This window comes from Rattus norvegicus, chromosome 14 (genome assembly GCF_036323735.1).
Source record: "Rattus norvegicus strain BN/NHsdMcwi chromosome 14, GRCr8, whole genome shotgun sequence".
Taxonomy (NCBI): Eukaryota; Metazoa; Chordata; class Mammalia; order Rodentia; family Muridae; genus Rattus; species Rattus norvegicus.
The window spans coordinates 1,752,679-1,775,197 of NC_086032.1; the positions used below are offsets into that span (position 1 = coordinate 1,752,679).

Consider the following 22,519-nt stretch of genomic DNA (forward strand, 5'->3'; position numbering starts at 1 on the left):
GCCAACGTTGATTGGCGTGTGTGAAGGAAGCCGAAACCGACAAGTCCTCTGTGAAGGAAGGATGCGAAACCCAGAAGGGAGCAGAAACGGGCCGCTGGCTCCGCCCTCGCCCGGCCCAGTGGCAGACACTGCTTCCACTTTCCGTGGGAGCGTGAGCCGCTCCGCTGCTCTAAGTTCCCTCGGATCGGGATTTCACAGCGGAGGCGCCGGCATCCCGCACCTCCCTATACACGTCCAGTGTGAAATCGACAGGGATGGGCGTCAGGATGTGGTTGCCATTCCCCATGCTGCTCCTGTCCGCTCTGCCCGCAACGTTGCTGAGCGGGGCGGCCGGCTTCACACCCTCTTTGGATAGTGACTTCACCTTCACGCTGCCCGCCGGCCAGAAGGAGTGCTTCTACCAGCCCATGCCCCTGAAGGCGTCGTTGGAGATCGAGTACCAAGTAAGTGCGGGGGTGAGCTGGGCTTCCTTGGGCCGGACCGCACCATGTGGTGACATGGTCGCCTCGCAACAGCTTGGAAAACTTGCCGACCGCGACCGAGGTGAATCTGAGGGGGGCCTCCTGGGAAGCTGACCTGCTCGGCGCAGGCGTACTAGGAGTTCCTGGGAGCCTGGAACACACAAGTTTGACCAGTCCTAAAATTGATACCTACCCACCCTCTTCTCTTTCCTCTGGTAGGAAAGAGGCCAGCACTGGTGACGTCATTGGCGTTACTCTTTGTTTCTTAATTCCCCCATGCCATTTCAAGCTAGTTTGCAAACGCTACACAGTTCTGAGAAGTTCACAGGAAGGGGCTGGTATACGTTCTACTTTATTATTGGACGAAGTGATGACACTTTTTTGACTCACTCTCACCACTTTCACCAAATTCCAGTATTATAAAACCATCACGATGTTTTGAATTGTGGCTGGGCAGTGGTGGCACACGCCTTTCATCCCAGACTCCGGAGGCAGAGGAAGGTAGATGGATCTCTGTACAGTCAAGGCTGCACAGTGAACCCCTGTCTTGGGAGGAGGCGAGGAAGAATTGAATTGTGTCCGTGCAAAGATCTCTTAAGTCAGATTTTGAAATGAACTGTTGCAGTATTTACTGGTATATTGTCATCCCGGGTGTATATCCATCACTTTGAAATCAAACGTTATGACCTTTCTTCCTTTGAACTTTGTCTGAACTTTGTCAGCTTTCTAACCGCGTCATTGTTTTCTTTTTAGTATCAGCAGAATACATTTATTATTAAATCTTTTTTAATCATGTAGAATTTTTATGTGAGGATCCTTTGGGATTATTTATAGAAGTTTACATTAAAGGAAGTATCCAAAGTCATAATATACAAAATCTCAGCAAAACTGAAATTGCAGCTTAATATTTTTTGATTTCCATTTGTGAGCAAAAGTTCAGCATTTACTGAACAATTAATGTAAGCAAGGAATTGTGCCAGAAGGAGGGACAAATTAAGAAAAACCTGGTTCTCAGGATTTTGAGGGTTTATAGGCAGGTTTTGTTTGGGTTTGAGGGATTTTTGGTAGGTTGTGGTTGGCTGGTCGGTTGGTTGATCTATTTTTGAGACAAAGTTTCACTATATATCCCATGGCATTAAATTCAATATTCACCCCAGGCTAGCCTCAGATCTTCAAAGGAGTCCTTCTCAGTGCCCTGAGGACTGGTAGTATAGCATGAACCATCCTACAGGTAATTCGAGTAAAGCAGGATTACATATTGTTAGAATATAATCATTTCTTGGCTTTCAGAGAATAGAGTTGTTGGAGAAAATAAAAATAAATCTGAAAATAAGATAATGCAAGGAATGAGGTCAGTTTTAGAAAAGGGAAGAACTGAGAAGACACTGTGATTTTAGAATGTATAGACTGAGTGTTCAGAGGTGTGTAAGTACTAAGTTTTTATTAGCTTTGAAGACTGTAAGGTCTTAGGGTAGGAGTAGCAAAGGAAGTACACCATACTGCTAGGCAACAGAGAAGGGACCATAAATGTGTTTTATGATAAATAACTTTTCCTTATTTTTTGCAAGGACATGTAAGATTTAAGCAGATAGGTAGGTAGACTGTAAAAGGCAGATTTAAAGGAAGCAAAAATAGAGAAACCAGCTATGGGTTTAGTGAAAGAGTCTAGATAAGAAAAGAAAATTTAGGGGTTGGGGATTTAGCTCAGTGGTAGAGCGCTTGCCTAGCAAGCACAAGGCCCTGAGTTCGGTCCCCAGCTCCGAAAAAAAGAAATTTTATTAATCAAAAACTTGGCTTGCAAGCAAGCATGGTGCTAATTCTAAATCCTCAGGAGGCTAAGGGAGGAAGATGAAAAGTTAAGGCCAGCCTGGGCTATGTGATGAGGCCCTGTCTCAAAAAGTAAGTTGGTGCACAATGCAGGAGGTCAGCATCTGGCCTCCACGTGCACATCTTTTAACAGTAGGGCATGGGGTGCATGCCTTTGATCCTAGCACTCCGAAGGAAGCAAAGGCTGGACAAGCCTGGTTTACATAGTGAGTTCCAAGATAGCCAGGGCCACATAAAGAGACCCTGTGTCCAGTTAAGTACGTAAATAGATAAAATCTTTTAAAAATCCTTATATCGTATGGTTTATTTTATAGAACTTTCTATTTTCAAACTTTGTAATATAAATTTTTCTCTTCTATAGGTTTTAGATGGAGGAGAATTAGATATTGATTTCCACCTTGCCTCTCCAGAGGGCAGAACCTTAGTTTTTGAACAAAGAAAATCAGATGGCGTTCATACGTAAGTTGAGACACTGGGGAGGGTGGGACAGGCTGGCTTGGAACTCGAAACAATTCTTTAACCTTGGACTCCTAGGTGCTAATTTGACAGGTTCATGCTACCATGCCCAGATAATATCCCTTGAGTTTGTTAAACTGACTCTAGTGAAAGGAAGAGAGGGCCAGTACGTCAGCACATCCATAGCTGTATGATTTTTGAACAGGCTTTGATAGTGGGCCATTTTTCTAAATTAAGACGTCTTCATTTCCAGTTTGTTTGTCTGTCACTACAGTCTGCTACTCTATTTCAGGGGATCCTCCTGCCTTAGCCTCCCCAGTGGCTGTGACCAGAGGTGTCTACCACCAAGAATACCACACTCAACTAATTTTTTCCTTCACTTTAGTTAATTTATTGTGACATTTTATATCTGCCTTCTTGGCTAAGAAAAAATGTTTTCTTGTGTTTGTTTTTGAGACAAGATCTCAATAGTGTAACTGATCGGACTGGAACTCAAAGGTCTGCTTACCTCTGCCTCCTCATGGATGCTAGAATTAAAGGTGTTTACCATGATGTCCAGGGTTTTTTTGGTTTTTGTTTGGGTTTTTGGTTTTTTTTCAAGATAGGGTTTTTCTGTGCAGCCTTGGCTATCCTGGAACTCACTCTGTAGACCAGTCTGGGCTTGAATTCACAGAGATCCACCTGCTGTGTGTGTGTGTGTGTGTGTGTGTGTGTGTGTGTGTGTGTGTGTGTGTGTGTGTGTGTGTCTTGCCCTTTTTTGATCAGTATTATACCCCCCTGGAATACATTCAGGGGTGTCTAACCTTTTGACACTATAATACAATCTCCAGAGTTTATTATTGTTTTATTTTGTTTTTGTTTTTTTGTTTTTTATTAGATATATTTCTTTATTTACATTTCAAATGTTACTCCCTTTCCCGATTTCCTGTCCATAAGCCTCCCTATCCCCTCACCCTCCACCATATGGGTGACTTCCCCCCATCCACCGCCCCCTCTGACATTCCCTTGCAGTGGGGGTCCAACCTTGGCATGACCAAGGGCTTCCCCTTCAAGGTGGGGAAGGGGAACAACAAGGCTATTCTCTGCTACACATGCAGCTGGAGCCCTGGGTCAGTCCATGTGTAGTCTTTGGGTAGTGGTGTAGTCCCTGGAAGCTCTGGTTGGTTGGCATTGTTGCTCTTACGAAGATGCAAACTCCTTCAGCTTTTTCAATCCTTCCTCTAATTCCCCAAATTCCTGTTCTCAGTTCAGTGGTTTGCTGCTAGCATTCACCTCTGTATTTGACATGCTCTGGATATGTCTCTCAGGAGAGATCTATATCTGGTCCCTTTCAGCATGCACTTTTTAGCTTCATCAATCTTATCTAGTTTTGGTGGCCAGAGTTTATTCTTAAGAACTGCATAATCAGGTTATAAAAAAAAAAATCTCATATTTTTTAGCAAGTTTTACTGTTTTGTGTTGAGCTACATTCATAACTATCCTCTAACATGGGCAGCCTCTGAGGTACAGGTTAGACACTCTTGAAGGAATGCTGTCCTTCAGAAGAGTCATCAACTAGTTTTACAGTTATCATAAACGTCAATACATATGTTGATATATGTTGAGTATGATAGAAAGTTTTTCTCAGGAAATAATCTTTTCTTTCTATCTTTTTTTTTTCCTTTTTTTCGGAGCTGGGGACCGAACCCAGGGCCTTGCGCTTGCTAGGCAAGCGCTCTACCACTGAGCTAAATCCCCAACCCCTCTTTCTATCTTTTTAAAATTGTTGTCTACTTTATTCACCAGTATTTGTTCTGGCTATGACAAAGTGTCTAAAGTCAACTCAAAAGAAATAAGGTTTATTTTTTGATTTCAGAGATTTCAGTTTATGGTTACTGTCTTTAGGTTTTTAGTGCTGTTAAGAGATACCTAGGAAGCGCAAGGCCCTGGGTTCGGTCCCCAGCTCCGAAAAAAAGAAAAAAAAAGAAAGATACCATGGCGATGACAGCAGCTCTTGTAAAGGAAAATGTTTAATCGGGGCTAATCATACATACAGGTTCGTTTAGTCCATTTATTGTCTTGCCAGGAAACAGCAGCACACAGGCAGACATGGTACTGGAGAGATAGCTGAGAATTCTACATTTGTATCAGCAAGCAGCAGGAAGAGAAATACACTGGTCCTGGCTTGAACATCTGAAAGATTACCCCCACTGCCACACTTCCTCCAACAAGGACACTCTCTTAATAATGCCACTCCCTATAAACTTTTGGGGCCCATTTTCACTCAAACCAGCACAGTTACTGTGTTCCATTTTATCCCAGGCACATGCATGATGAACAGAGAATATCATGGTAGGAACATTTAGAGGAGCAAAGCGTCTCACTTCATGGCAAGTGGAACGGGGAAAATAGCTAGAGAAGGGGCCAGGTTTAAGGACACACACAACAGCCACTCTCAGATCTGTTTTCTCCATGTTGACTCTACCTCCAAATAGTCCATACAGCACTTATGATCCAGTCACCTCTCAACATTTTTATGGGGCCAAGCCTTAGGAGAAGTTTTCATGTCCAAATAAAAAGAGGAGCTTGAAAGCTGCAGGCAAACTCTAAGCAGTATTATACCAAAGTCTATGAATTTGAAAGTCAGAGAACCAAGCCTTGGGTCTGGAGATGTAGCTCAGTGGTAGAGTGCTTACTTGGTGTATGTCAGGCCCTAGATTTAATCCCCAGTGCCAAAAGGAGGGCAGGCCAACCAAGCCTCATCTTGGCCCATAACAGACTATGTCATCATCTTACTCTGTTCTTCATTTTACCTAGAAAGATCAATTACACCAACTCCCAATGTAATAAGGATCAAAAGAGGTACAATATATGAAAATAGTGGCAAAATTATGGACAGGAGTAATAAGGGTTGACTAATTTGTAATGTAAAACTATTCACAATGCTCAAAGAAAAAAATAAACTAGAAATAAAGTGAGATTAACATAAAACATGATTATCACAGGTTGTATTTAAGTTCCAGAAAATAATATAAACCTGTGAGACTTGTTGTATCAGTATATTAGAAATGAGAAAACTTTAAGAATTCTTTTTAAGCCTCACACAAATAATCATAAGCAAAACTAAAATGCAGTTTGACTTGTATACTTTTCTAGTGTTAACTTAAAGGGATTGGGGGATGATTTGACCTGTGTACTTTTCTGGTGTTAACTTAAAGGGGTTGGGGAATGAATCAGATCAATAGTTGTCATTACATGGCAATAATAATAAAGCTGAGTTGTAAAAAAAAAATGCAGAGAGTAGTTATTAGGTCCAAAGTGTCCCTGAAAAGTCCCAAACTGACCTTGTCATGAGTTGAAGTCTAGGCTACACTCAGGCTGGACTCTGACTAGGTAAACAGGACTGCTACTTAAAAATCAGCATTCCTTTCAAAAGTGGGTTTCTGCTTGTCAAAAAAAGCCATTACTGTCCTATCTGTACCCCCAACCCCAACTACACCAACTACCTTCTGAAAGGGTAACTAGTTCCCTCTTAAAGCAAACAAGCCTCAGCAGAGGAAAGCGCCACACTAGGCCCTGGGCTGTCCAGCCAGCTCAATTACTCCCACTGCAACCTCTTATAACTGCGACCTCTTATAACTGGCAGTACTCCTGCCATTCCGGTTCTCTCTGCCCACCCTCCCTACCCCCACACACAAGAGAGTCTTGGCAGTTTGAATAGATTTTACTTTTCCATCCATGAAATGGTGGGTTCAGTAGCTTCACTGCAGCCTCCCTTTAATTAGTGATTAGAAAGAGGCACAAGAGTAAAACCTGAACATTATAAAGGAATATTGATGGTCAAAGGATCCATCACTGAGCTACATCCCCTTAGCAGTTTTGGGACTGGTTGGTTGGTTGAGGCAGGGTCTCTTTGTGAATCCCTGGCTGTCCTAGAGCTCACTGTGTTGACCATGCTAGGCTCTACTCAACCACCTCCACCCCCAGGTGCTGGGTCTAAAGGTGTCCACCCCTGTGCCAGCTGTTTTAGGCCTTTTTAAATGGCAGTAAGCACTCAGCCTTTTTTATATCATGACTCTTGCCCCCAAATTTACAGGTGCCAGATAGAGCTGAGTTTCACGGAAGATCTGCCTTTGTCAGGCATAACTGTCTATAGAAGGCTGAATGTCAGTCAGAGAGAAATGTAGACAAAATATGCTGAGATATAAGGAAGTGCAGGTTAATGTCAGATTTAATAAAGATGGTGAATTAGAGATACTAGAAGGAAGTAAAATAACTAATGCTGAACCACAACAGAGCAGCTCTGACTCCCCACTCCCCTGCTCAGATCCTCTAATCCCAGTCGCTTTCTCTTGAGAAATTGAAGATTGAATGGCAGGCAGTGTATATGTATCCAGAAAGGCTTTTTGTGTGGAATAAGATTCATTCAGGTAATATACATGCTAGTTCTTTGTAGTTTACAGTTTCTCTCTGGCTCAGTAAAAAGGACTCTATAGAAAACTATTACTTGGTCTGCTATAGACGTTGTAATTCAGTAGGCATGTCTGCACTGACTGTAGATGAATTGTTGATGTGTTCTCCAGTCTCTTGAGGAGTAGTTAGCTAAAGAGCAGCGGTGGTACTTAATTCACTGAAGAACAGGTAGTATTTTGTTATTCTTTCAGGAACTGGCATTTGTTTTGTTTGGGGGCAACTGTAGTAAAGGTCATTAGCATGTAGCATACAGAGTGTTTTCCTTTGTAGAGTTTTTCTCTAGCAAAAGGGACAGGGTGCAGAGCTTCTTAGAAAATCACTTATCAGCTTATGGTGGTTTGCTTTTCATCCCAGCACATGGGAAGCAGATACAGATGGATCTGTCTTAGTTGGAGTCCAGCCTGGTCTGCAGACTGAGTTCCAGGAAATCGGTTTTGAAAACAACAGCAAAAAAAGAAAAGAAAGAAATCACTAAATTAACTCTGGTCAAGTCAACTATTGTGAGGATGATAGGGATTTTTTGAGGGGCTGGGGACACCTTTGATCTCATTACTCAGGAACCAGAGGCAGGTGGACCTCTGTGAATTCAAGGCCAGCTTGGTCTATATAGCAAGTTCCAAGCCACCTGGGGCTACACACACTGTGTAGTAAACACAGTGGCCAGCAAGACCATGATCAGTTTGGTGTAAATGGCAGGTTGTTAGTATAGATAATCCCACAGGGAGTAAAGTTCCTTAGCTTTGTAAAGAATACAAAGATAATGTATTTTAAGAATACATTTAATGTGTTGAAAACCTGAAAGAAAGCCCTTTTACAAAAACAAATAAACGTGTACATGACCTGGAGGGTCAGAAAAAGATGTCAGATCCCTTAAAACTATGTAGAAATGGGTGCTGGGACCCTCACTCTAGTCCTCTGCACGAGTAGCAAGTACTCTTCAGCACTGAGCCATGCTCCCGTTTAACAATCGCCGCTTGTGAAAGCTAAACAAAACTTGGCTTAAAGAGTAATCTCAGTTGAAGGGTAGGTTGGTTGTCATAGTTGCATATGAATAGGACTTATTATAGAATTTCTTTACATTTAAAAGTAGTAAGTTTCAAATATTAAAACTTACTATGACCAATCATGTATTTCAGCTATGAATGGTATTTTTCCCAGACTCCCCTCAAAAAAATTAGATGAACATAACATAATTGATCAAGTAAGTTCCAAGCGTGTGTAACTTGAAACTATTTGAATATATGTATGTCCAGGTTGTTTCCCAGCTAGGACGAGGAGAACACTAAGTGCACTGTGCCTTTTTTAATGCAGTGTAGAGACTGAAGATGGCGACTACATGTTCTGCTTTGACAACACATTCAGCACCATCTCTGAGAAGGTCATTTTCTTTGAGTTGATCCTGGATAACATGGGAGAAGAAGTTGAAGGACAAGAAGACTGGAAAAAGTATATTACTAACACAGATGTTCTGGAGATGAAACTAGAAGACATCCTGGTTAGTGGACCTTTAATGAGTCATGACACTTCAGCAGCCAGTGTTTTACTGGGTGTCAGGGGTTGAACTAAGCATGCTTGGCTGTATTTTCCAGAAGCTGTTGGCTTTGCCTTATTTTTTATATCATTTCAAGTCTCAATGTTATGCTCACCCTTTTGTTAGAGTTTTTCTAATCACGTATCTTAAGTAAATCTTATCACGAAAATACTTTTTTCAGAAGCAGTGCAATTTAAAAACAAAATGAACTTATTTTCCTCACAAATCTGAAATGAATTTCACAGGTAAAGTCTTGGAGGTGTTGCTGGCATTCCATGGCTTGTGCCTCCTAAGTCATTCCAGACTTGTATCTGTTACCATACTGTGTGGATTACATTGAACCTGCCTGAGTGACATAACCAGCATTCAAATAGTAAAATATTACAGAGTCAGTGTATTAGGTAAAATATTATAGACACAGAAATGTAGTAACTGTCTAGACATTCATTGTACTAGGTAAAAGTTGACAGATAACTAAAAGTATAATCAGTTAGACCTTTTAAGACTTTATGAATTAAACAAAATTATTTTTACTGTTGTCAGGACTACAAGATAATACATATAAAAGTCCTGTTGCTGCTGGGCAGTGGTGGCCCATGCCTGTAATTCCAGCCCTTGGGAGTCGGAGGCAGACAGATTTGTGTGAATTCAAGGCCAACCTGGCCCACAGAGCAAGTTCCAGGACAGCCACAGCTACATAGAAAAATCCTGTTTTTTTAAAGATTTATTTTTTCATTTATTATATATAAGTACACTGTAGCTATCTTCAGATACACCAGAAGAGGGCATCGGATCTCTTTGCAGATGGCTGTGAGCCACCATATGGTTGCTGGGAATTGAACTCAGGAGCTCTGGAAGAGTAGTCTGGTGCTCTTAACCGCTGAGCCATCTCTCCAGCCCTTTTTTTTTTTTTTTCTTTTCTTTTTTTTCCGGAGCTGGAGACCGAACCCAGGGCCTTGCGCTCACTAGGCAAGCGCTCTACCGCTAAGCTAAATCCCCAACCCCGAAAAATCCTGTTTTGAAAGAAACAAAAACAAGACAAAAAAGTCCTGGTGCTACTCAAATCCATTGATCTTGTCTTTTCAATTCCTGGTAATCTTTATTCCTCTATTAAAGAAATTTAAATTTATCCTTACTATTTTATAATCTCATGGGGGCTCTCTAGGTGGTACAAGTCATACCTGCCCTGATCATATTGTATTCCCATCCATTTGAAAACTCGTTTTGATTTTTAAGAACTGGCATGAAGCATATCATTAAAGGAATTTGTTGTTCGTACTTTTAATAGTAAAATTACTGTATTTATCTCCAGGAATCCATCAACAGCATCAAGTCCAGACTAAGCAAAAGTGGCCACATACAGACTCTGCTTAGAGCATTTGAAGCTCGTGATCGAAACATACAAGAAAGCAACTTTGATAGAGTCAATTTCTGGTCTGTGGTGAACTTGATGGTCATGGTGGTGGTGTCAGCTATTCAAGTTTATACACTGAAAAGTCTATTTGAAGATAAGAGGAAAAGTAGAACTTGAAACTCCAGCACAGATTACTTAATGTTGAAAAAAAGAGGTAGAAAATTCTAATACACTGTCACAGTCAAAAGATAGTCATATTTCCCATAACATTTTCAGAAATGTATGTAAGTGTAAGATATGTAAATTTTAATATGAAAGGAAAATCATCACTTTATGTCCAGATAACTTTATTGACCCAGTTATACTTAAAAATAAAACAAGATGTCATATACAATTTATATTTAATTGAATGAAGCCATATTAACTATTTTCCTAAGGTTAAAAATCTTTCCTAGATATCACATATGAATGAAATGAAATAACAATGTTCATAAACATGCCACCAGTTTGCTTTTACCTAGAATTTTCTCTGTACATGTGGCAGCTACAAATTAATTAATTAAAGAAGTTTCCTATACATTACATTATAAATCACTTGAGAATTATATAATCATGGACTGGATAGATCAGCTTTTCTCTACCAAATCTCTCCATAAAAATAGAAGCATACCACTGAAAAAATATTTCCAATATTTTTACAACCAAATATAATGTGAAATATCCACTAGTATTATTTTATATACTTATCTATATTTCCAAAAGCTAACATTTTTATAATTAAAACCGGAAAGGCATTCTTTCCTCATAAAATTTAGGCTAGGCTGCGTCTTTGTCTTTGATAATAAGATATATAAAGGGTGGTTGATGTTTGTGAATAAGATGCATTCTGTCTAGACATTAGCTGGGATTAGGGATAAGATGAATTTATTTTTATATTACGCATCAACAGTGTTATGCTGGCTTCTGCACAGCTGTTGGTCTTGGCAATGCATTCTCACAAGCAGGTGTGAGGGACGGACATACTACTGAAGAGATGTGATGTGAGTGTAAATAGACAGCTCCTTTCTAAAGTCTCAGTCATGAGAAACACGAACAACAAGTTTACCTAAGAGAAGTGTAATATCTGGAATCAGAAGGGCTCTTCTTAGGGGCTGGGGATTTAGCTCAGTGGTAGAGCCCTTACCTAGGAAGCACAAGGCCCTGGGTTCGGTCCCCAGCTCCGAAAAAAAAAGAACCAAAAAAAAAAAAAAAAAAAAAAAAAGAAGAAGAAGGGCTCTTCTTGCTGTCACAATTTTTTTTTTTCTTTTCTTTTTTTCGGAGCTGGGGACCGAACCCAGGGCCTTGTGCTTGCTAGACAAGCGCTCTACCACTGAGCTAAATCCCCAACCTGCTGTCCCAATTATAATAGAAATCAGATCAAAGGAGGGTAATCTGAAATTCCCTGGGAGAAATTATATTTGTCATGGTTTTTATTTTCTAGTAACCGTTTTTATAAATGTTCAGATAGATTTTATCAAATGTACATCCTACCATAAGATTTAGCACTGGGTATACATATTTATTATGGTTTTTATTAAATTACCTCTGGCCACTTATTGACGTTGAAAGATTAGAACAACCCCAAATTATAAACACCTAATATAGAAATAAAAGCCAATACATACAAAAACATTCTGCCTTTCTGGTTTTTATCAGTCTTATTCAAGTACTAGTGATTTAAGTTCATCATGAAACAGAATCTAAGTTACACTCATTTGTAGTGTTATAATAAATGTATTGTCAATTAGAAATAGTCAACAGTCAAATCTGGGTGTTGAACCCATATATACATACATATTTTTTGCTGGAATTCTTTTACATTAATGATCTTGCACACTACCCTGCTACCTCACACACAAAATTATGATACCCAGAGAAATACTGACTTCATTTACAATTTATACTCAGAATAGTTCAGAGATACATTTTTCTCCTTCTCCGGCCCTTGGGAGAAGACTAGAAATCTTTCCTATTCAGAGTCTTTTCAAAATGTGAGATAAGTACTATTATATGATCAATAACTGACCAAGAAAATATCCCATTATCCAAGCCAAGCTCCTACAATAGATGCAGAACAGAGGTCAATGAGATCATTGCCCAAAAATCCTGTCTTCCCTACTTTAAGTACAAGAGAAGCAGGCTATAGGTACCATCAGTGATGAAGCGGAATCCACTGTGTCTTTTCTGTAAGACTGTGAGTAAGAATTCTACCTCTTAGATACAGCTAGTACTGTACTGTACTTAACTGCTTACTTAACACTGTATCGGTTACATCATCTTGTGTGTATGTAATTTGTGCCACTGATTTTTTTAACTCTTATTCAGTTACTCACTGCCATTTAAAATGGTAACAGTTGCTTTATTGGAAAAACAAATAACAGGAATGATTAAAGATTTTATTTTTATAGACAAAAGTAAAACTAAGACTAAGAACCATGTTGCCTGTATTAATCATAAAAAAAGTAAAATTGTAAGCAAAAACAAAATGTTTATTTTTAAATGTGTATTTTCTGCTTTATTTGAGTTTTCTGACCTTACTGTCTCAATTATAGTAAAATCAAGTAAGCCATCACTTGCTCTGATCTTTGTCTTGTTCTTAACTGTGTAAATTACTATGGTAATTGTATAAATTACTACGGTAGTTTAACAGAAGGTTTAGAGGTCACCATTCTGAGTTGCATTTGGACTATGTGCTCTTTTACGTGAATGTCAATAAACAGGCTAAATAAGTGTAAGAAAACATTGTTGAAATATTATAAATCAAAATGTACTTAGTAATATTTACCATTAAACATTATAATGTCTTAAAGTTAGTAAAAACAAAAACAAAAACTAGTACCTGTAATTTGGTACCTACAGTGGAAAATCTTTATCTGAAATTTTAAAATACATTGATTTAGCATGTCATTTTTTTCTTCTGGAGTGTAATTCAGTGTGGCTCAAATTGCCCCATGTGCTATATTTGTCAACAGTCATCCTAAATGAGCAATAGACTGAATGAGCTTTGTACAACTAATAAAAGTTACTATCAAAGAAATCTTACCAACCTATCGTAATTGTTGTCCACACCTTTAAGCTTCTTTAAAATTTTCAGTCTTAAGTAAATTTGTTTTCCTTTCCCATTTTGAAAGCCCACAGCTCTCAAGTTTTTATATCACTGTACTCACTTGGTTTCTCCATTCCTCAAACATATATTTTACCTAAAAGTTCTCTAAGATTTAGAGAAGCAGGGGCTAGGGATTTAGCTCAGTGGTAGAGCGCTTACCTAGGAAGCGCAAGGCCCTGGGTTCGGTCCCCAGCTCCGGAAAAAAAAAGAACCAAAAAAAAAAAAAAAGAAAGAACCAAAAAAAAAAAAAAAAAGAGATTTAGAGAAGCAAAGACCATTGGTTGCCCGAAGTCTGGGATGCTTAGCAAGCATTCAGGGACTTGGTTCACTCTTCTATCCCAAGAAGTGTACTAGGTATAAAGCACTTGCCACGCAAGCCTCACAGCCTGTGTTTGACCCCCAGGACCCACTTAAAGGTTGAAGGTGAGATTAGACTCTACAAAATTGTCTTCTTACCTTCATATCTAAATTACAGCACATGTGCCCACATGAATACATACAAAAGATAATAGTAATATATATTTTTATATATGTGTGTATGCATATATATATATATATAAAATGTTACCATTCTTTAGGCCTAGAATGTGGCTCAGGAAACAGTATCTATTCAAACCAATATGGAAGTTATTCTTGAATACCAGCCAGCTAACTGGTCTTGGGAAATCTAAACTCCTTTGAGGTTATTTACTCCTACATTTGTACAAATAATTGTTTTCTTTATTTTTTTTTTCCGGAGCTGGGGACTGAACCCAGGGCCTTGTGCTTGCTAGGCAAGCGCTCTACCACTGAGCTAAATCCCCAACCCTTGTACAAATAATTAACTGTTATATATGTACAGATGTGGTGGGGCATGCCTTTAGTCCCAATACTCCAGAGACTGAGTGGAGATCTTCATAAATTGGAAGCCAGCCTGTGCTACATGACACCCCAATTCAAAGAAACAACAAAAGCTAGGTGGTAGTGGTGCACTCAGGAGACAGAAGGAGGCACATCTCTGAGTTTGAGGCTAACCTGGTCTACAGGGAGAGTACAGGACAGCCGGGGCTGTTACACAGAGAAACCGTGCCTCAGAAAAACAAAACAAGGACAACAACAAAACCCCACAAAATATATATGAAAGAATAGAATGATTGATATAGGGTTAATAGAAGTGATTATTTCCTTCATGGTATCTATATACACCCCACATATAGAGACCTTTGGGCTCCTTTCCACTGGATGTCCACATTTCTGAAATGTCATGTCATAAGCTACAGCAGTATTATGTTTAAGGCCTGCCCAAAAAAGAGGCACAGGTTCAAAAGCCGAATGCTCTCTAAAAGGGGCACAGGAAGATGTGTTTTGGATCCCTACGTATGTGTATGTGGGTAAAATACGTGCCGTGTGTGTGTGTGTGTGTGTGTGTGTGTGTGTGTGTGTGTGTGTGTGTGTGTGTTCCTACAGAGGCCAGTAGAGGACATTGGATTCCCTGTAGCTGGAGTCACATGCACTTGCACACTGATGACCTGAGCCATCTGTGCAGCCCCTGATAACCAGGTCTAAAAAGGACAAGACAATTCAGGGCAAGGAAAAACCTTAAACTTTTTTTTTTTTTTTAACCAAGAAACATCAGGAGCTGAGATAGCTCAGTGTTAAGAGTGAGTACTTTGTTGCTCACAAATTCAACAAGCACCTGGGTTCAATTCCAGCACCTACATGGTAATTCACTACCATCTATAATTCCAGTTCCAACCGCTTCTGACTTCCACAGACACCAGGCACACATGTGCATTCAGGCAGAATCACAGCATCTTTTTTTTTTTTAAGGTTTTCAAAAGAATCAACAGTGTGATAATGTGAGAATCTTGCTACTTTACTAAACTGTGTAACCAACTTAGATATATTGGTGTGTCTTAGAGAAGAACCAGGGAGGCAGTAAAAGGAATGATTAAAATCTATTACCTGATGCTGACACCAACTCCCCTAGGGAAAGGTGTCTATACACGATCCTGTAAGGCTTGGTTTTGTTGTTTTGGTGTGTGTGGTATGAGGATATGGAGGCCAGAGGTCAACACTGAGTATCTTCCTCAATTGGTCTATCCCTTGAGAAAATGGTCTTTCACTAAATCTGGGAGTCACTGATTTGCTACAGCTGTTCCAACTACTCGGATCCTGATTTTTTTTTTTTTTTTTTTTTTTTTGGTTCTTTCTTTCGGAGCTGGGGACCGAACCCAGGGCCTTGCGCTTCCTAGGCAAGCGCTCTACCACTGAGCTAAATCCCCAACCCCATCAGATCCTGATTCTTACATGGCAAACACTTAGCCAACTGAGCCATTTCCTCAGCCAGCCCCTGGAAGTCTGAGTAGCAATAGTCATCAAATATAGAGTAAATAATTTTTATTCCAACATTAAAGATTAGACCAAACAAGTTTCAATACTTTTCTTTTTGGTTGGTTGGTTTTGTTTGTTTTGGTTGAGATAGGCTCTCTCTGCATAGCCCTGGCTGTCTTGGAACTTACTATATAGACCGGGGTAGTCTCAAACGTGCAGAGATCAGCCTGCCTCTGTCTCTCAAGTGCTGGTACTAAAGACATTCACTACCATGCCTGGCTTTTTTTAAAATACATTTTTAATTAAGATGAAATTCACCTCCACCTTCCCTGTCTTCTCTTCCCTTCCTTCAATGTGCTCTCTCCAAACCCTCTCATGCCCCTCTACGATCAGATTGATAGTCTGTTATCAACACACACATAAACACACATGCACAAATATACAAACTGCTAAGTCCAAAACATTTTTAATAACCAACAAGGGGGTTCATCCCTGGGAGTGGCCAACTCTCACTCTCCTAGCAGTCCATGCTGTTCTTTGTCTGGTGGGGTTGGGGGGAACTTCAGAAAACTTTCCTTTTCTACAGTAGTGGGTCTATTATCACTGGAGGTGTAATACTGGGGAGGGGGAGATTTGTTTTTTTTTTAAGGGTTTACTGGCTGGCCTAGAACTCAGATCTAACTGCTTCCACCTCAGGGGTGCTGGGATTAAAAGTATACGCCATAACACCGGGCAAAACCTAACCTTTCTACCTTTGATTTAAAGAAAACCCCTAGTGAGCTGGAGAAATGGCTCAGCAGTTAAGAGCACTGACTGCTCTTCCAGAGGTCCTGAGTTCAAATCCAAGCACCCACATGGTGGCTCACAACCATCTGTAGTGAGGTCTGATGCCCTCTTCTGGTGTGTCTGAAGACAGTGACAGTGTACTTATATATAATAAATAAATCTTAAAGAAAAAAAAAAGAAAAGAAAACCCCCAGTAATGCCATTTGTACATGGAAGCTGAAATCCAGAGCTTCGAAGATATATTTTAAAATGTATTTGACAATATGGAAGAGAAATTGGATCATTAAAATATCACTAGTGGAATTTAAAATGCAACAACTTTGGAAAATAATTCTTGAGCATTTGGTTTCGGTTTTGGGGTTTTTTGGTTTTGCTTCTTGTTTGTTTGGAGCCTTTTCTTTTTTTTTTTTTTTTTTTTTCCGGAGCTGGGGACCGAACCCAGGGCCTTGCGCTTGCTAGGCAAGCGCTCTATCACTGAGCTAAATCCCCAACCCCCTTTTTTTTTTTTTTTTTGGTTCTTTTTTTTTCAGAGCTGGGGACCGAACCCAGGGCCTTGTGCTTCCTAGGCAAGCGCTCTACCACTGAGCTAAATCCCCAACCCCGTTTGGAGCCCCGTTGGGACAGGATTTTTCTTTGTAGTCCTGGTTGTCCCAGAAGTAGCTCTGTAGACCAAGCTGGTATGTCTGTTTCTGACTCTACATTTACATACCACATGCATGCAGTGCCAGCAGATACCAGCAGTGCACATCAGATCCCCTGAAACTGGAGCTATACATGGTTGAGAACAACCAAGTTGGCACTGAGAACTAAATCAAGGTAATCTGAAATAGTAACCACGATACCTCTTAACAGCGGAGTCGCCTCTCCAGGACCCATAAATTCCTTTAAAAAAAAGGGGGGGGGGCTGGTTGGAGATTTAGCTCAGTGGTAGAGCACTTGCCTAGCAAGCGCAAGGCCCTGGGTTCGGTCCCCAGCTCCAAAAAAAAGAAAAGAAAAGAAAAAAGAGAAAAAGAAGAAAAAGAAAAAAAAAAAAAAAGCTAATAAGGGGCAAGGTATGGCTGACACTCTCGACATTTTTAATCCTAGCACTCAGGAGGGCAGGGATAGGTGGATCTCTGAGACCAAAGCCTGCCAGATCTAATTTCCATGTTCCAGGACAGTCAGGATTACATGAACCCTAATAATTATAAGAACAGCAACAGAGAGCTAGTCAGTGGCTCTGAGTTGGTCAAGTCCTCTGTTGGCAAACCTAACAAACTAGGTTCAATCACTGTGGAAGGAGAGACCTAAGGAAGCGAAGCTGTCCTCTGGCCTCTACAAAAGCCAGATATATAAATATCCCAACATTTGTCCTACCGAGCACTTATTCATGAGAAATGAAAATATTTAAATAAAATCCTACACAAATGCACAAAGCTACTTTGTAATAACAAAATATCAGATGTCTTTCAACAAGCAAATAAATACCAGTAATCTGTCTCAACATTATTACTCAAGTTGTTTTGTTAAAGGTAGGGGGAACCCCCCCTTTTACTGTCTGGGATTGAATCCAGGCCTTGCATGTGTGAGGCAAGCACTTTCCAAACATCCCAGCCAGGAAAGCCATTCTGACACTTGGCCACAACTTTGATGAGCCTTAAAGCACTTAACCTTGTAAAAGGCTTACATGTGCTTTGTATCTATGTAAACTCTGGAAATAAGTGGGCACGAGATACATGTGGCAGGCACATCTGTGGCATACGCCATAACCTAAAGATGGTTTTTTTTTTGTTTTTTTTTTTTTTGGTTCTTTTTTTTCGGAGCTGGGGACCGAACCCAGGGCCTTGCGCTCGCTAGGCAAGCGCTCTATCGCTGAGCTAAATCCCCAACCCCTGTTTTTTTTTTTTTTTTTAATTTTTCTTTATGTATGCTCATACATTGTCACTATCTTCAGACATCTCAGAAGAGGACATTGGGTACCGTTACAGATGGTTGTGAGCCACCATGTGGTTGCTGGGAATTGAATTCAGGACCTCTGGAAGAGCAGTCAGTGCTCTTAACCGCTGAGCCATCCCTCGAGTTTTATTTTGGGTTCTGTTTGTTTATTTGTTTGTTTGTTTTTACCAGGAAGGACCACAGGCTTATTGGAGGCTGCACACATGCACACTCACATCACCACACGACAATGACACAGTTACTCCGGACACCTATACCATCCATGTAGGGCCCAAAGGCAGTGGGTTCTGGCCTCCTGGTGGCCTAGACCCTGCTGGGTTCTTCCTCTGGGCAAGCGCGGTGGAGGGGGAGGGGTGTTGCTGTGGTGGGCCTTGAGTCTGGCAGGGGACGAGCAGGCAGGTTGGTCAGCACCTTGGTCTGGCTGGTCTGTCGGATTTCTCCTGCCAGGAACATTTCATCACCGTGTAAACCTTGTAGAAGTTGAACACCAGGTCCAGTTCACAGACATTATGGAAGTATTCATTTAACACTTCTATGAAGTTGTGGATGGTTCCAAGTTAGACCAGATTGTTGTCGTTGACGTCCACACAGATGCAGAAGTAGAGGCCAGCGTAGCGTCGGTAGATCTGGAAGTTCCGGAACTCCGCAAAGTTAGTGTGCTTGGCATCCCTGACGATGACCACGGCATGCACCTCCTCGGTCAGTCTCTATTTCTCGTCATCAAACTTCATGTACCACTGGCCAGGCGCGTCTTGCCTGCCGGGTCTCGATGAGGATGAATCAGATCATGGTGACCCCTGTCTGGACCCCAGAGGCCAGAGTCCTGCTGTAACTGGGTGGCTCCGTCTGTGCTTGCAGTTGTGAGGGCCCAAAGGCAGTGGGTTCTGGCCTCCTGGTGGCCTAGACCCTGCTGGGTTCTTCCTCTGGGCAAGCGCGGTGGAGGGGGAGGGGTGTTGCTGTGGTGGGCCTTGAGTCTGGCAGGGGACGAGCAGGCAGGTTGGTCAGCACCTTGGTCTGGCTGGTCTGTCGGATTTCTCCTGCCAGGAACATTTCATCACCGTGTAAACCTTGTAGAAGTTGAACACCAGGTCTCTCCAGTTTTTAAAAGGTTTGAATTTTCGACAATTGTGACATAACAGGTAAAAGGACATTTTAAAAATTAGGAATAAGTGATTCCTTCACCTGCAAAGTTATAACTGAAAAGACCTCAGAGTTAAGATTATATAACATACATACTTAATACCTAATATAAAAATTAAATCGTTTCATAATTTGTAGAGAGGAGCTGGGTGGGTTCCAGTGTGACACTGCACGCATGCATTTTGGGAGGTTAGAACTGTGAAGTCAGTTCTCTCTTCCCACCATGTGAGTACCAAGTACTGAACTCAGATCAGGTTTGGCAGTGGCCCCGGAAATTTCTTTGTAAAAAATGTTTGTATGAGTGTTTTTCGTGCATGTATTTCTGTGCACTACTTAAGTACAGTGTCCACGTGGCCATAAGAGAGGGTTGAATCCTCTAGAACTGGGTTAACAGTGGCTGTGTGTCACATGTGGGTGCTGGAGTCTAAACCCAGGATGTACTCCATGGCCCAAATTCTTAAATATACCAGGCCTATAAGCACCTCTCCCCACTGAACTATCTTGCTAACCCAGGGCATTTTAAAACGGTACTGGCAAATATTGCTTGGCCAAACAACAAAGTAGTTTACCATGTACCCAGCCTTTGGACATTGTACCACAGATACTGTGTACAGCATTACACTTGAAAACTGAGTTTATACCCCCCTCACACACCCAAAAATTCATGTTTTCAGTAGCTTTATTATTTTGTGTTGGGACACATTTGTAGCTACCCTCAGCTATACCTGGACATACCTGGTAGACAAGAAATAGAAAAGGCCTACAAAATATGCAGATAGCCCATTTATTATTATATCAAAGGCAGTAATTTCCAAAGGGAAGACCAATGAACGGTTATCCTTTGCAGACATGACTTTCCCAGCATAAGCAAAGCAATGGCAATTAAAAAAAGCAATGGGGCTGGAGAGATGGCTCAAAAGTTAGGAGCACCCGACTGCTCTTCCAGAGGTCATGGGTTCAGTTCCCAGCAACCACATGGTGGCTCACAACCATCTGTGAAGAAATCCAATGCCCTCTTCTGGTGTGTCTGGGGACAGCTACAGTGTACTTATATACAATAAATAAATAAATCTTAAAAAAAAAAAAGCGAAGTGCTAAGTATACTTGGGAAAACAGAGAAGCAAAGTCTGCTTGTCAGCAATCAGTTAGGGACAAAGATAGGAGTATTAACTACTCATTTTCAGTCTCAGCTTGCCTGCCATCTCTTGTTTTCTAGACTTTAAAGCTTGGGTTGTGTCTGTCTGGTGCCCATGGGAAACTTCACTGATCACACCAGCTCACATTGAAGTATACAAACCGTCTACTAACTGAAGGGAGAGAACATATCTATTTGCTACACATGATACCTAGTACATTAGCACATCATATATAATTGTCTTCAGCTCTGCTAGTATTAGCGTTACCAGTATAGATCACTACACAGAGCACTAAGATTTATTTTATGTGTATGAGTACACTGTCACTGTCTTCAGACACACCAGAAGATGGCATCAGATCCCATTACAGATGGTTGTGAGCCACCATGTGGTTGCTGGGAATTGAACTCAGGACCTTTGGAAGAGCAGTCAGTGCTCTTAAGCACTGAACTAAGCTTTGCACTAACCACACCTGCATTCCTATGGACCTGTTCTACTTATCTGCCCTTTCCCTGCCCACTAAGACAAGACCATTTGGAGGCAGCAGAGAAGTAACAAAAAAATTAACATTTCCTCCAAGTCAGGTTTAGATGGGAGAGTATTATAAGAACCAGGATTAGAAATTTTAAAGCTTTTTAAATTTATCATATGCATGTGTGTGAACATACACCATAGCATTCTTGGATGGGGGAGACCAGTGTCACAGAGGACAACCTTCAGGAATCAGTTCTCTTCTTCTGCTACGTAGGTCCCAGGGATTGAACTTAGGTTATCAGGCTTGGTGGTAAACATCTTTACCTGTGAAGTCACCTTACTGGTGGTTCAAGATCTGCATCCTTTGAAAGGGTTTCAATGTTTAATAAGCAAAATTCTAGACTAGACTAACAAATGCCTGTCACTTTTTTTTTCTCTTTACACAGATTTTATTCCCCTCACAGTCTGCCCTCCAACTGTTCCACATCCCATGCCTCATCCCTGCCCTCCCTGTCTCCACGAGAATGTCCCTACCCCACCCACCCCACCAGACCTCTAAACTCCCTGGGGCCTTCAGTCTCTTGAGGGGTAGGTGCATCTTCTCTGACAGAACCCAGATCCAGGAGTCCTCTGCTGTGTATGTGTTGGGGTGTCGTTTTCTAAACAATTCCCAAATACCAAAAATAAATTCTCTAACCCAGAAATTCCTATAATTTTAGCTTTTGCTGTCTTTTCTGATGTTGCCCCACCCCCACACAAAAAGGACATTTTTACCCAGCATTCAAATGGTTTTAATATTTTTTAAAGATTTATTTATATATATGAGTACACCGTAGCTGTCTTCAGACACACCAGAAGAGGACATCGGATCCCATTACAGATGGTTGTGAGCCACCATGTGGTTGCTGGGAATTGAACACAGGACCTCTGGAAGAGCAGGCAGTGCCCTTAACCACTGAGTCATCTCTCCAGCCCTAAAATATTTAATAAATACATTAACCTTAGTTTTTCTTTCCAATGTTCTATTCCTTGTTTATTTTGAAGTAAACGTGGTGACTAAGGTGTTAATCAGTATGGCACATGCTTAGCTCACTTGAGGCCGGAGCCAGAATTCACCCCCAGTACAACCAAAAGGAGTATTTGCCGGCTGGTAAAATGGCTTGGTGACAACATGCTTACAGTGTAATCCTGACTGCCTAAATTTTTTAAAAAGATTTATTTTATATATAATACACACACACACACACACACACACACACACACACACACACACACACTGTGGCTGTCTTCAGACACACCAGAAGAGGGCATCCAATCTCATTACAGATGGTTGTGAGCCACCATGTGGTTACTGGGATTTGAACTCAGGACCTCTGGAAGAGCAGTCAGTGCTCTTGCTGAGCCATCTCTCCAGCCCGACTGCCTAAATTTAACCCCTGGAACCCAGGTAATGGTGGAAGGGGAGAAGTGGCTCCTCTGACATCCACACACACATATACATACACATAT

At 41.0% G+C, this 22,519-nt stretch overlaps 1 protein-coding gene and 1 pseudogene across 1 annotated transcript; one reads left to right on the forward strand and one right to left on the reverse strand.

Moving 5' to 3' along the window:
- The first annotated feature begins 178 nt into the window (after nt 1–178).
- Nucleotides 179–11,312, forward strand: Tmed5 (transmembrane p24 trafficking protein 5). Its single transcript, NM_001007619.1, has 4 exons — nt 179–443; nt 2,650–2,747; nt 8,508–8,691; nt 10,040–11,312. The coding sequence occupies exons 1-4, from the start codon at nt 255–257 to the stop codon at nt 10,256–10,258; spliced, it is 690 nt and encodes a 229-aa protein (NP_001007620.1). The 5' UTR covers nt 179–254; the 3' UTR covers nt 10,259–11,312.
- A 6,929-nt stretch (nt 11,313–18,241) lies between these two features.
- Ap2s1-ps1 (adaptor related protein complex 2 subunit sigma 1, pseudogene 1) lies at nt 18,242–19,049 on the reverse strand (annotated as a pseudogene).
- Between the last annotated feature and the right edge of the window lie 3,470 nt (nt 19,050–22,519).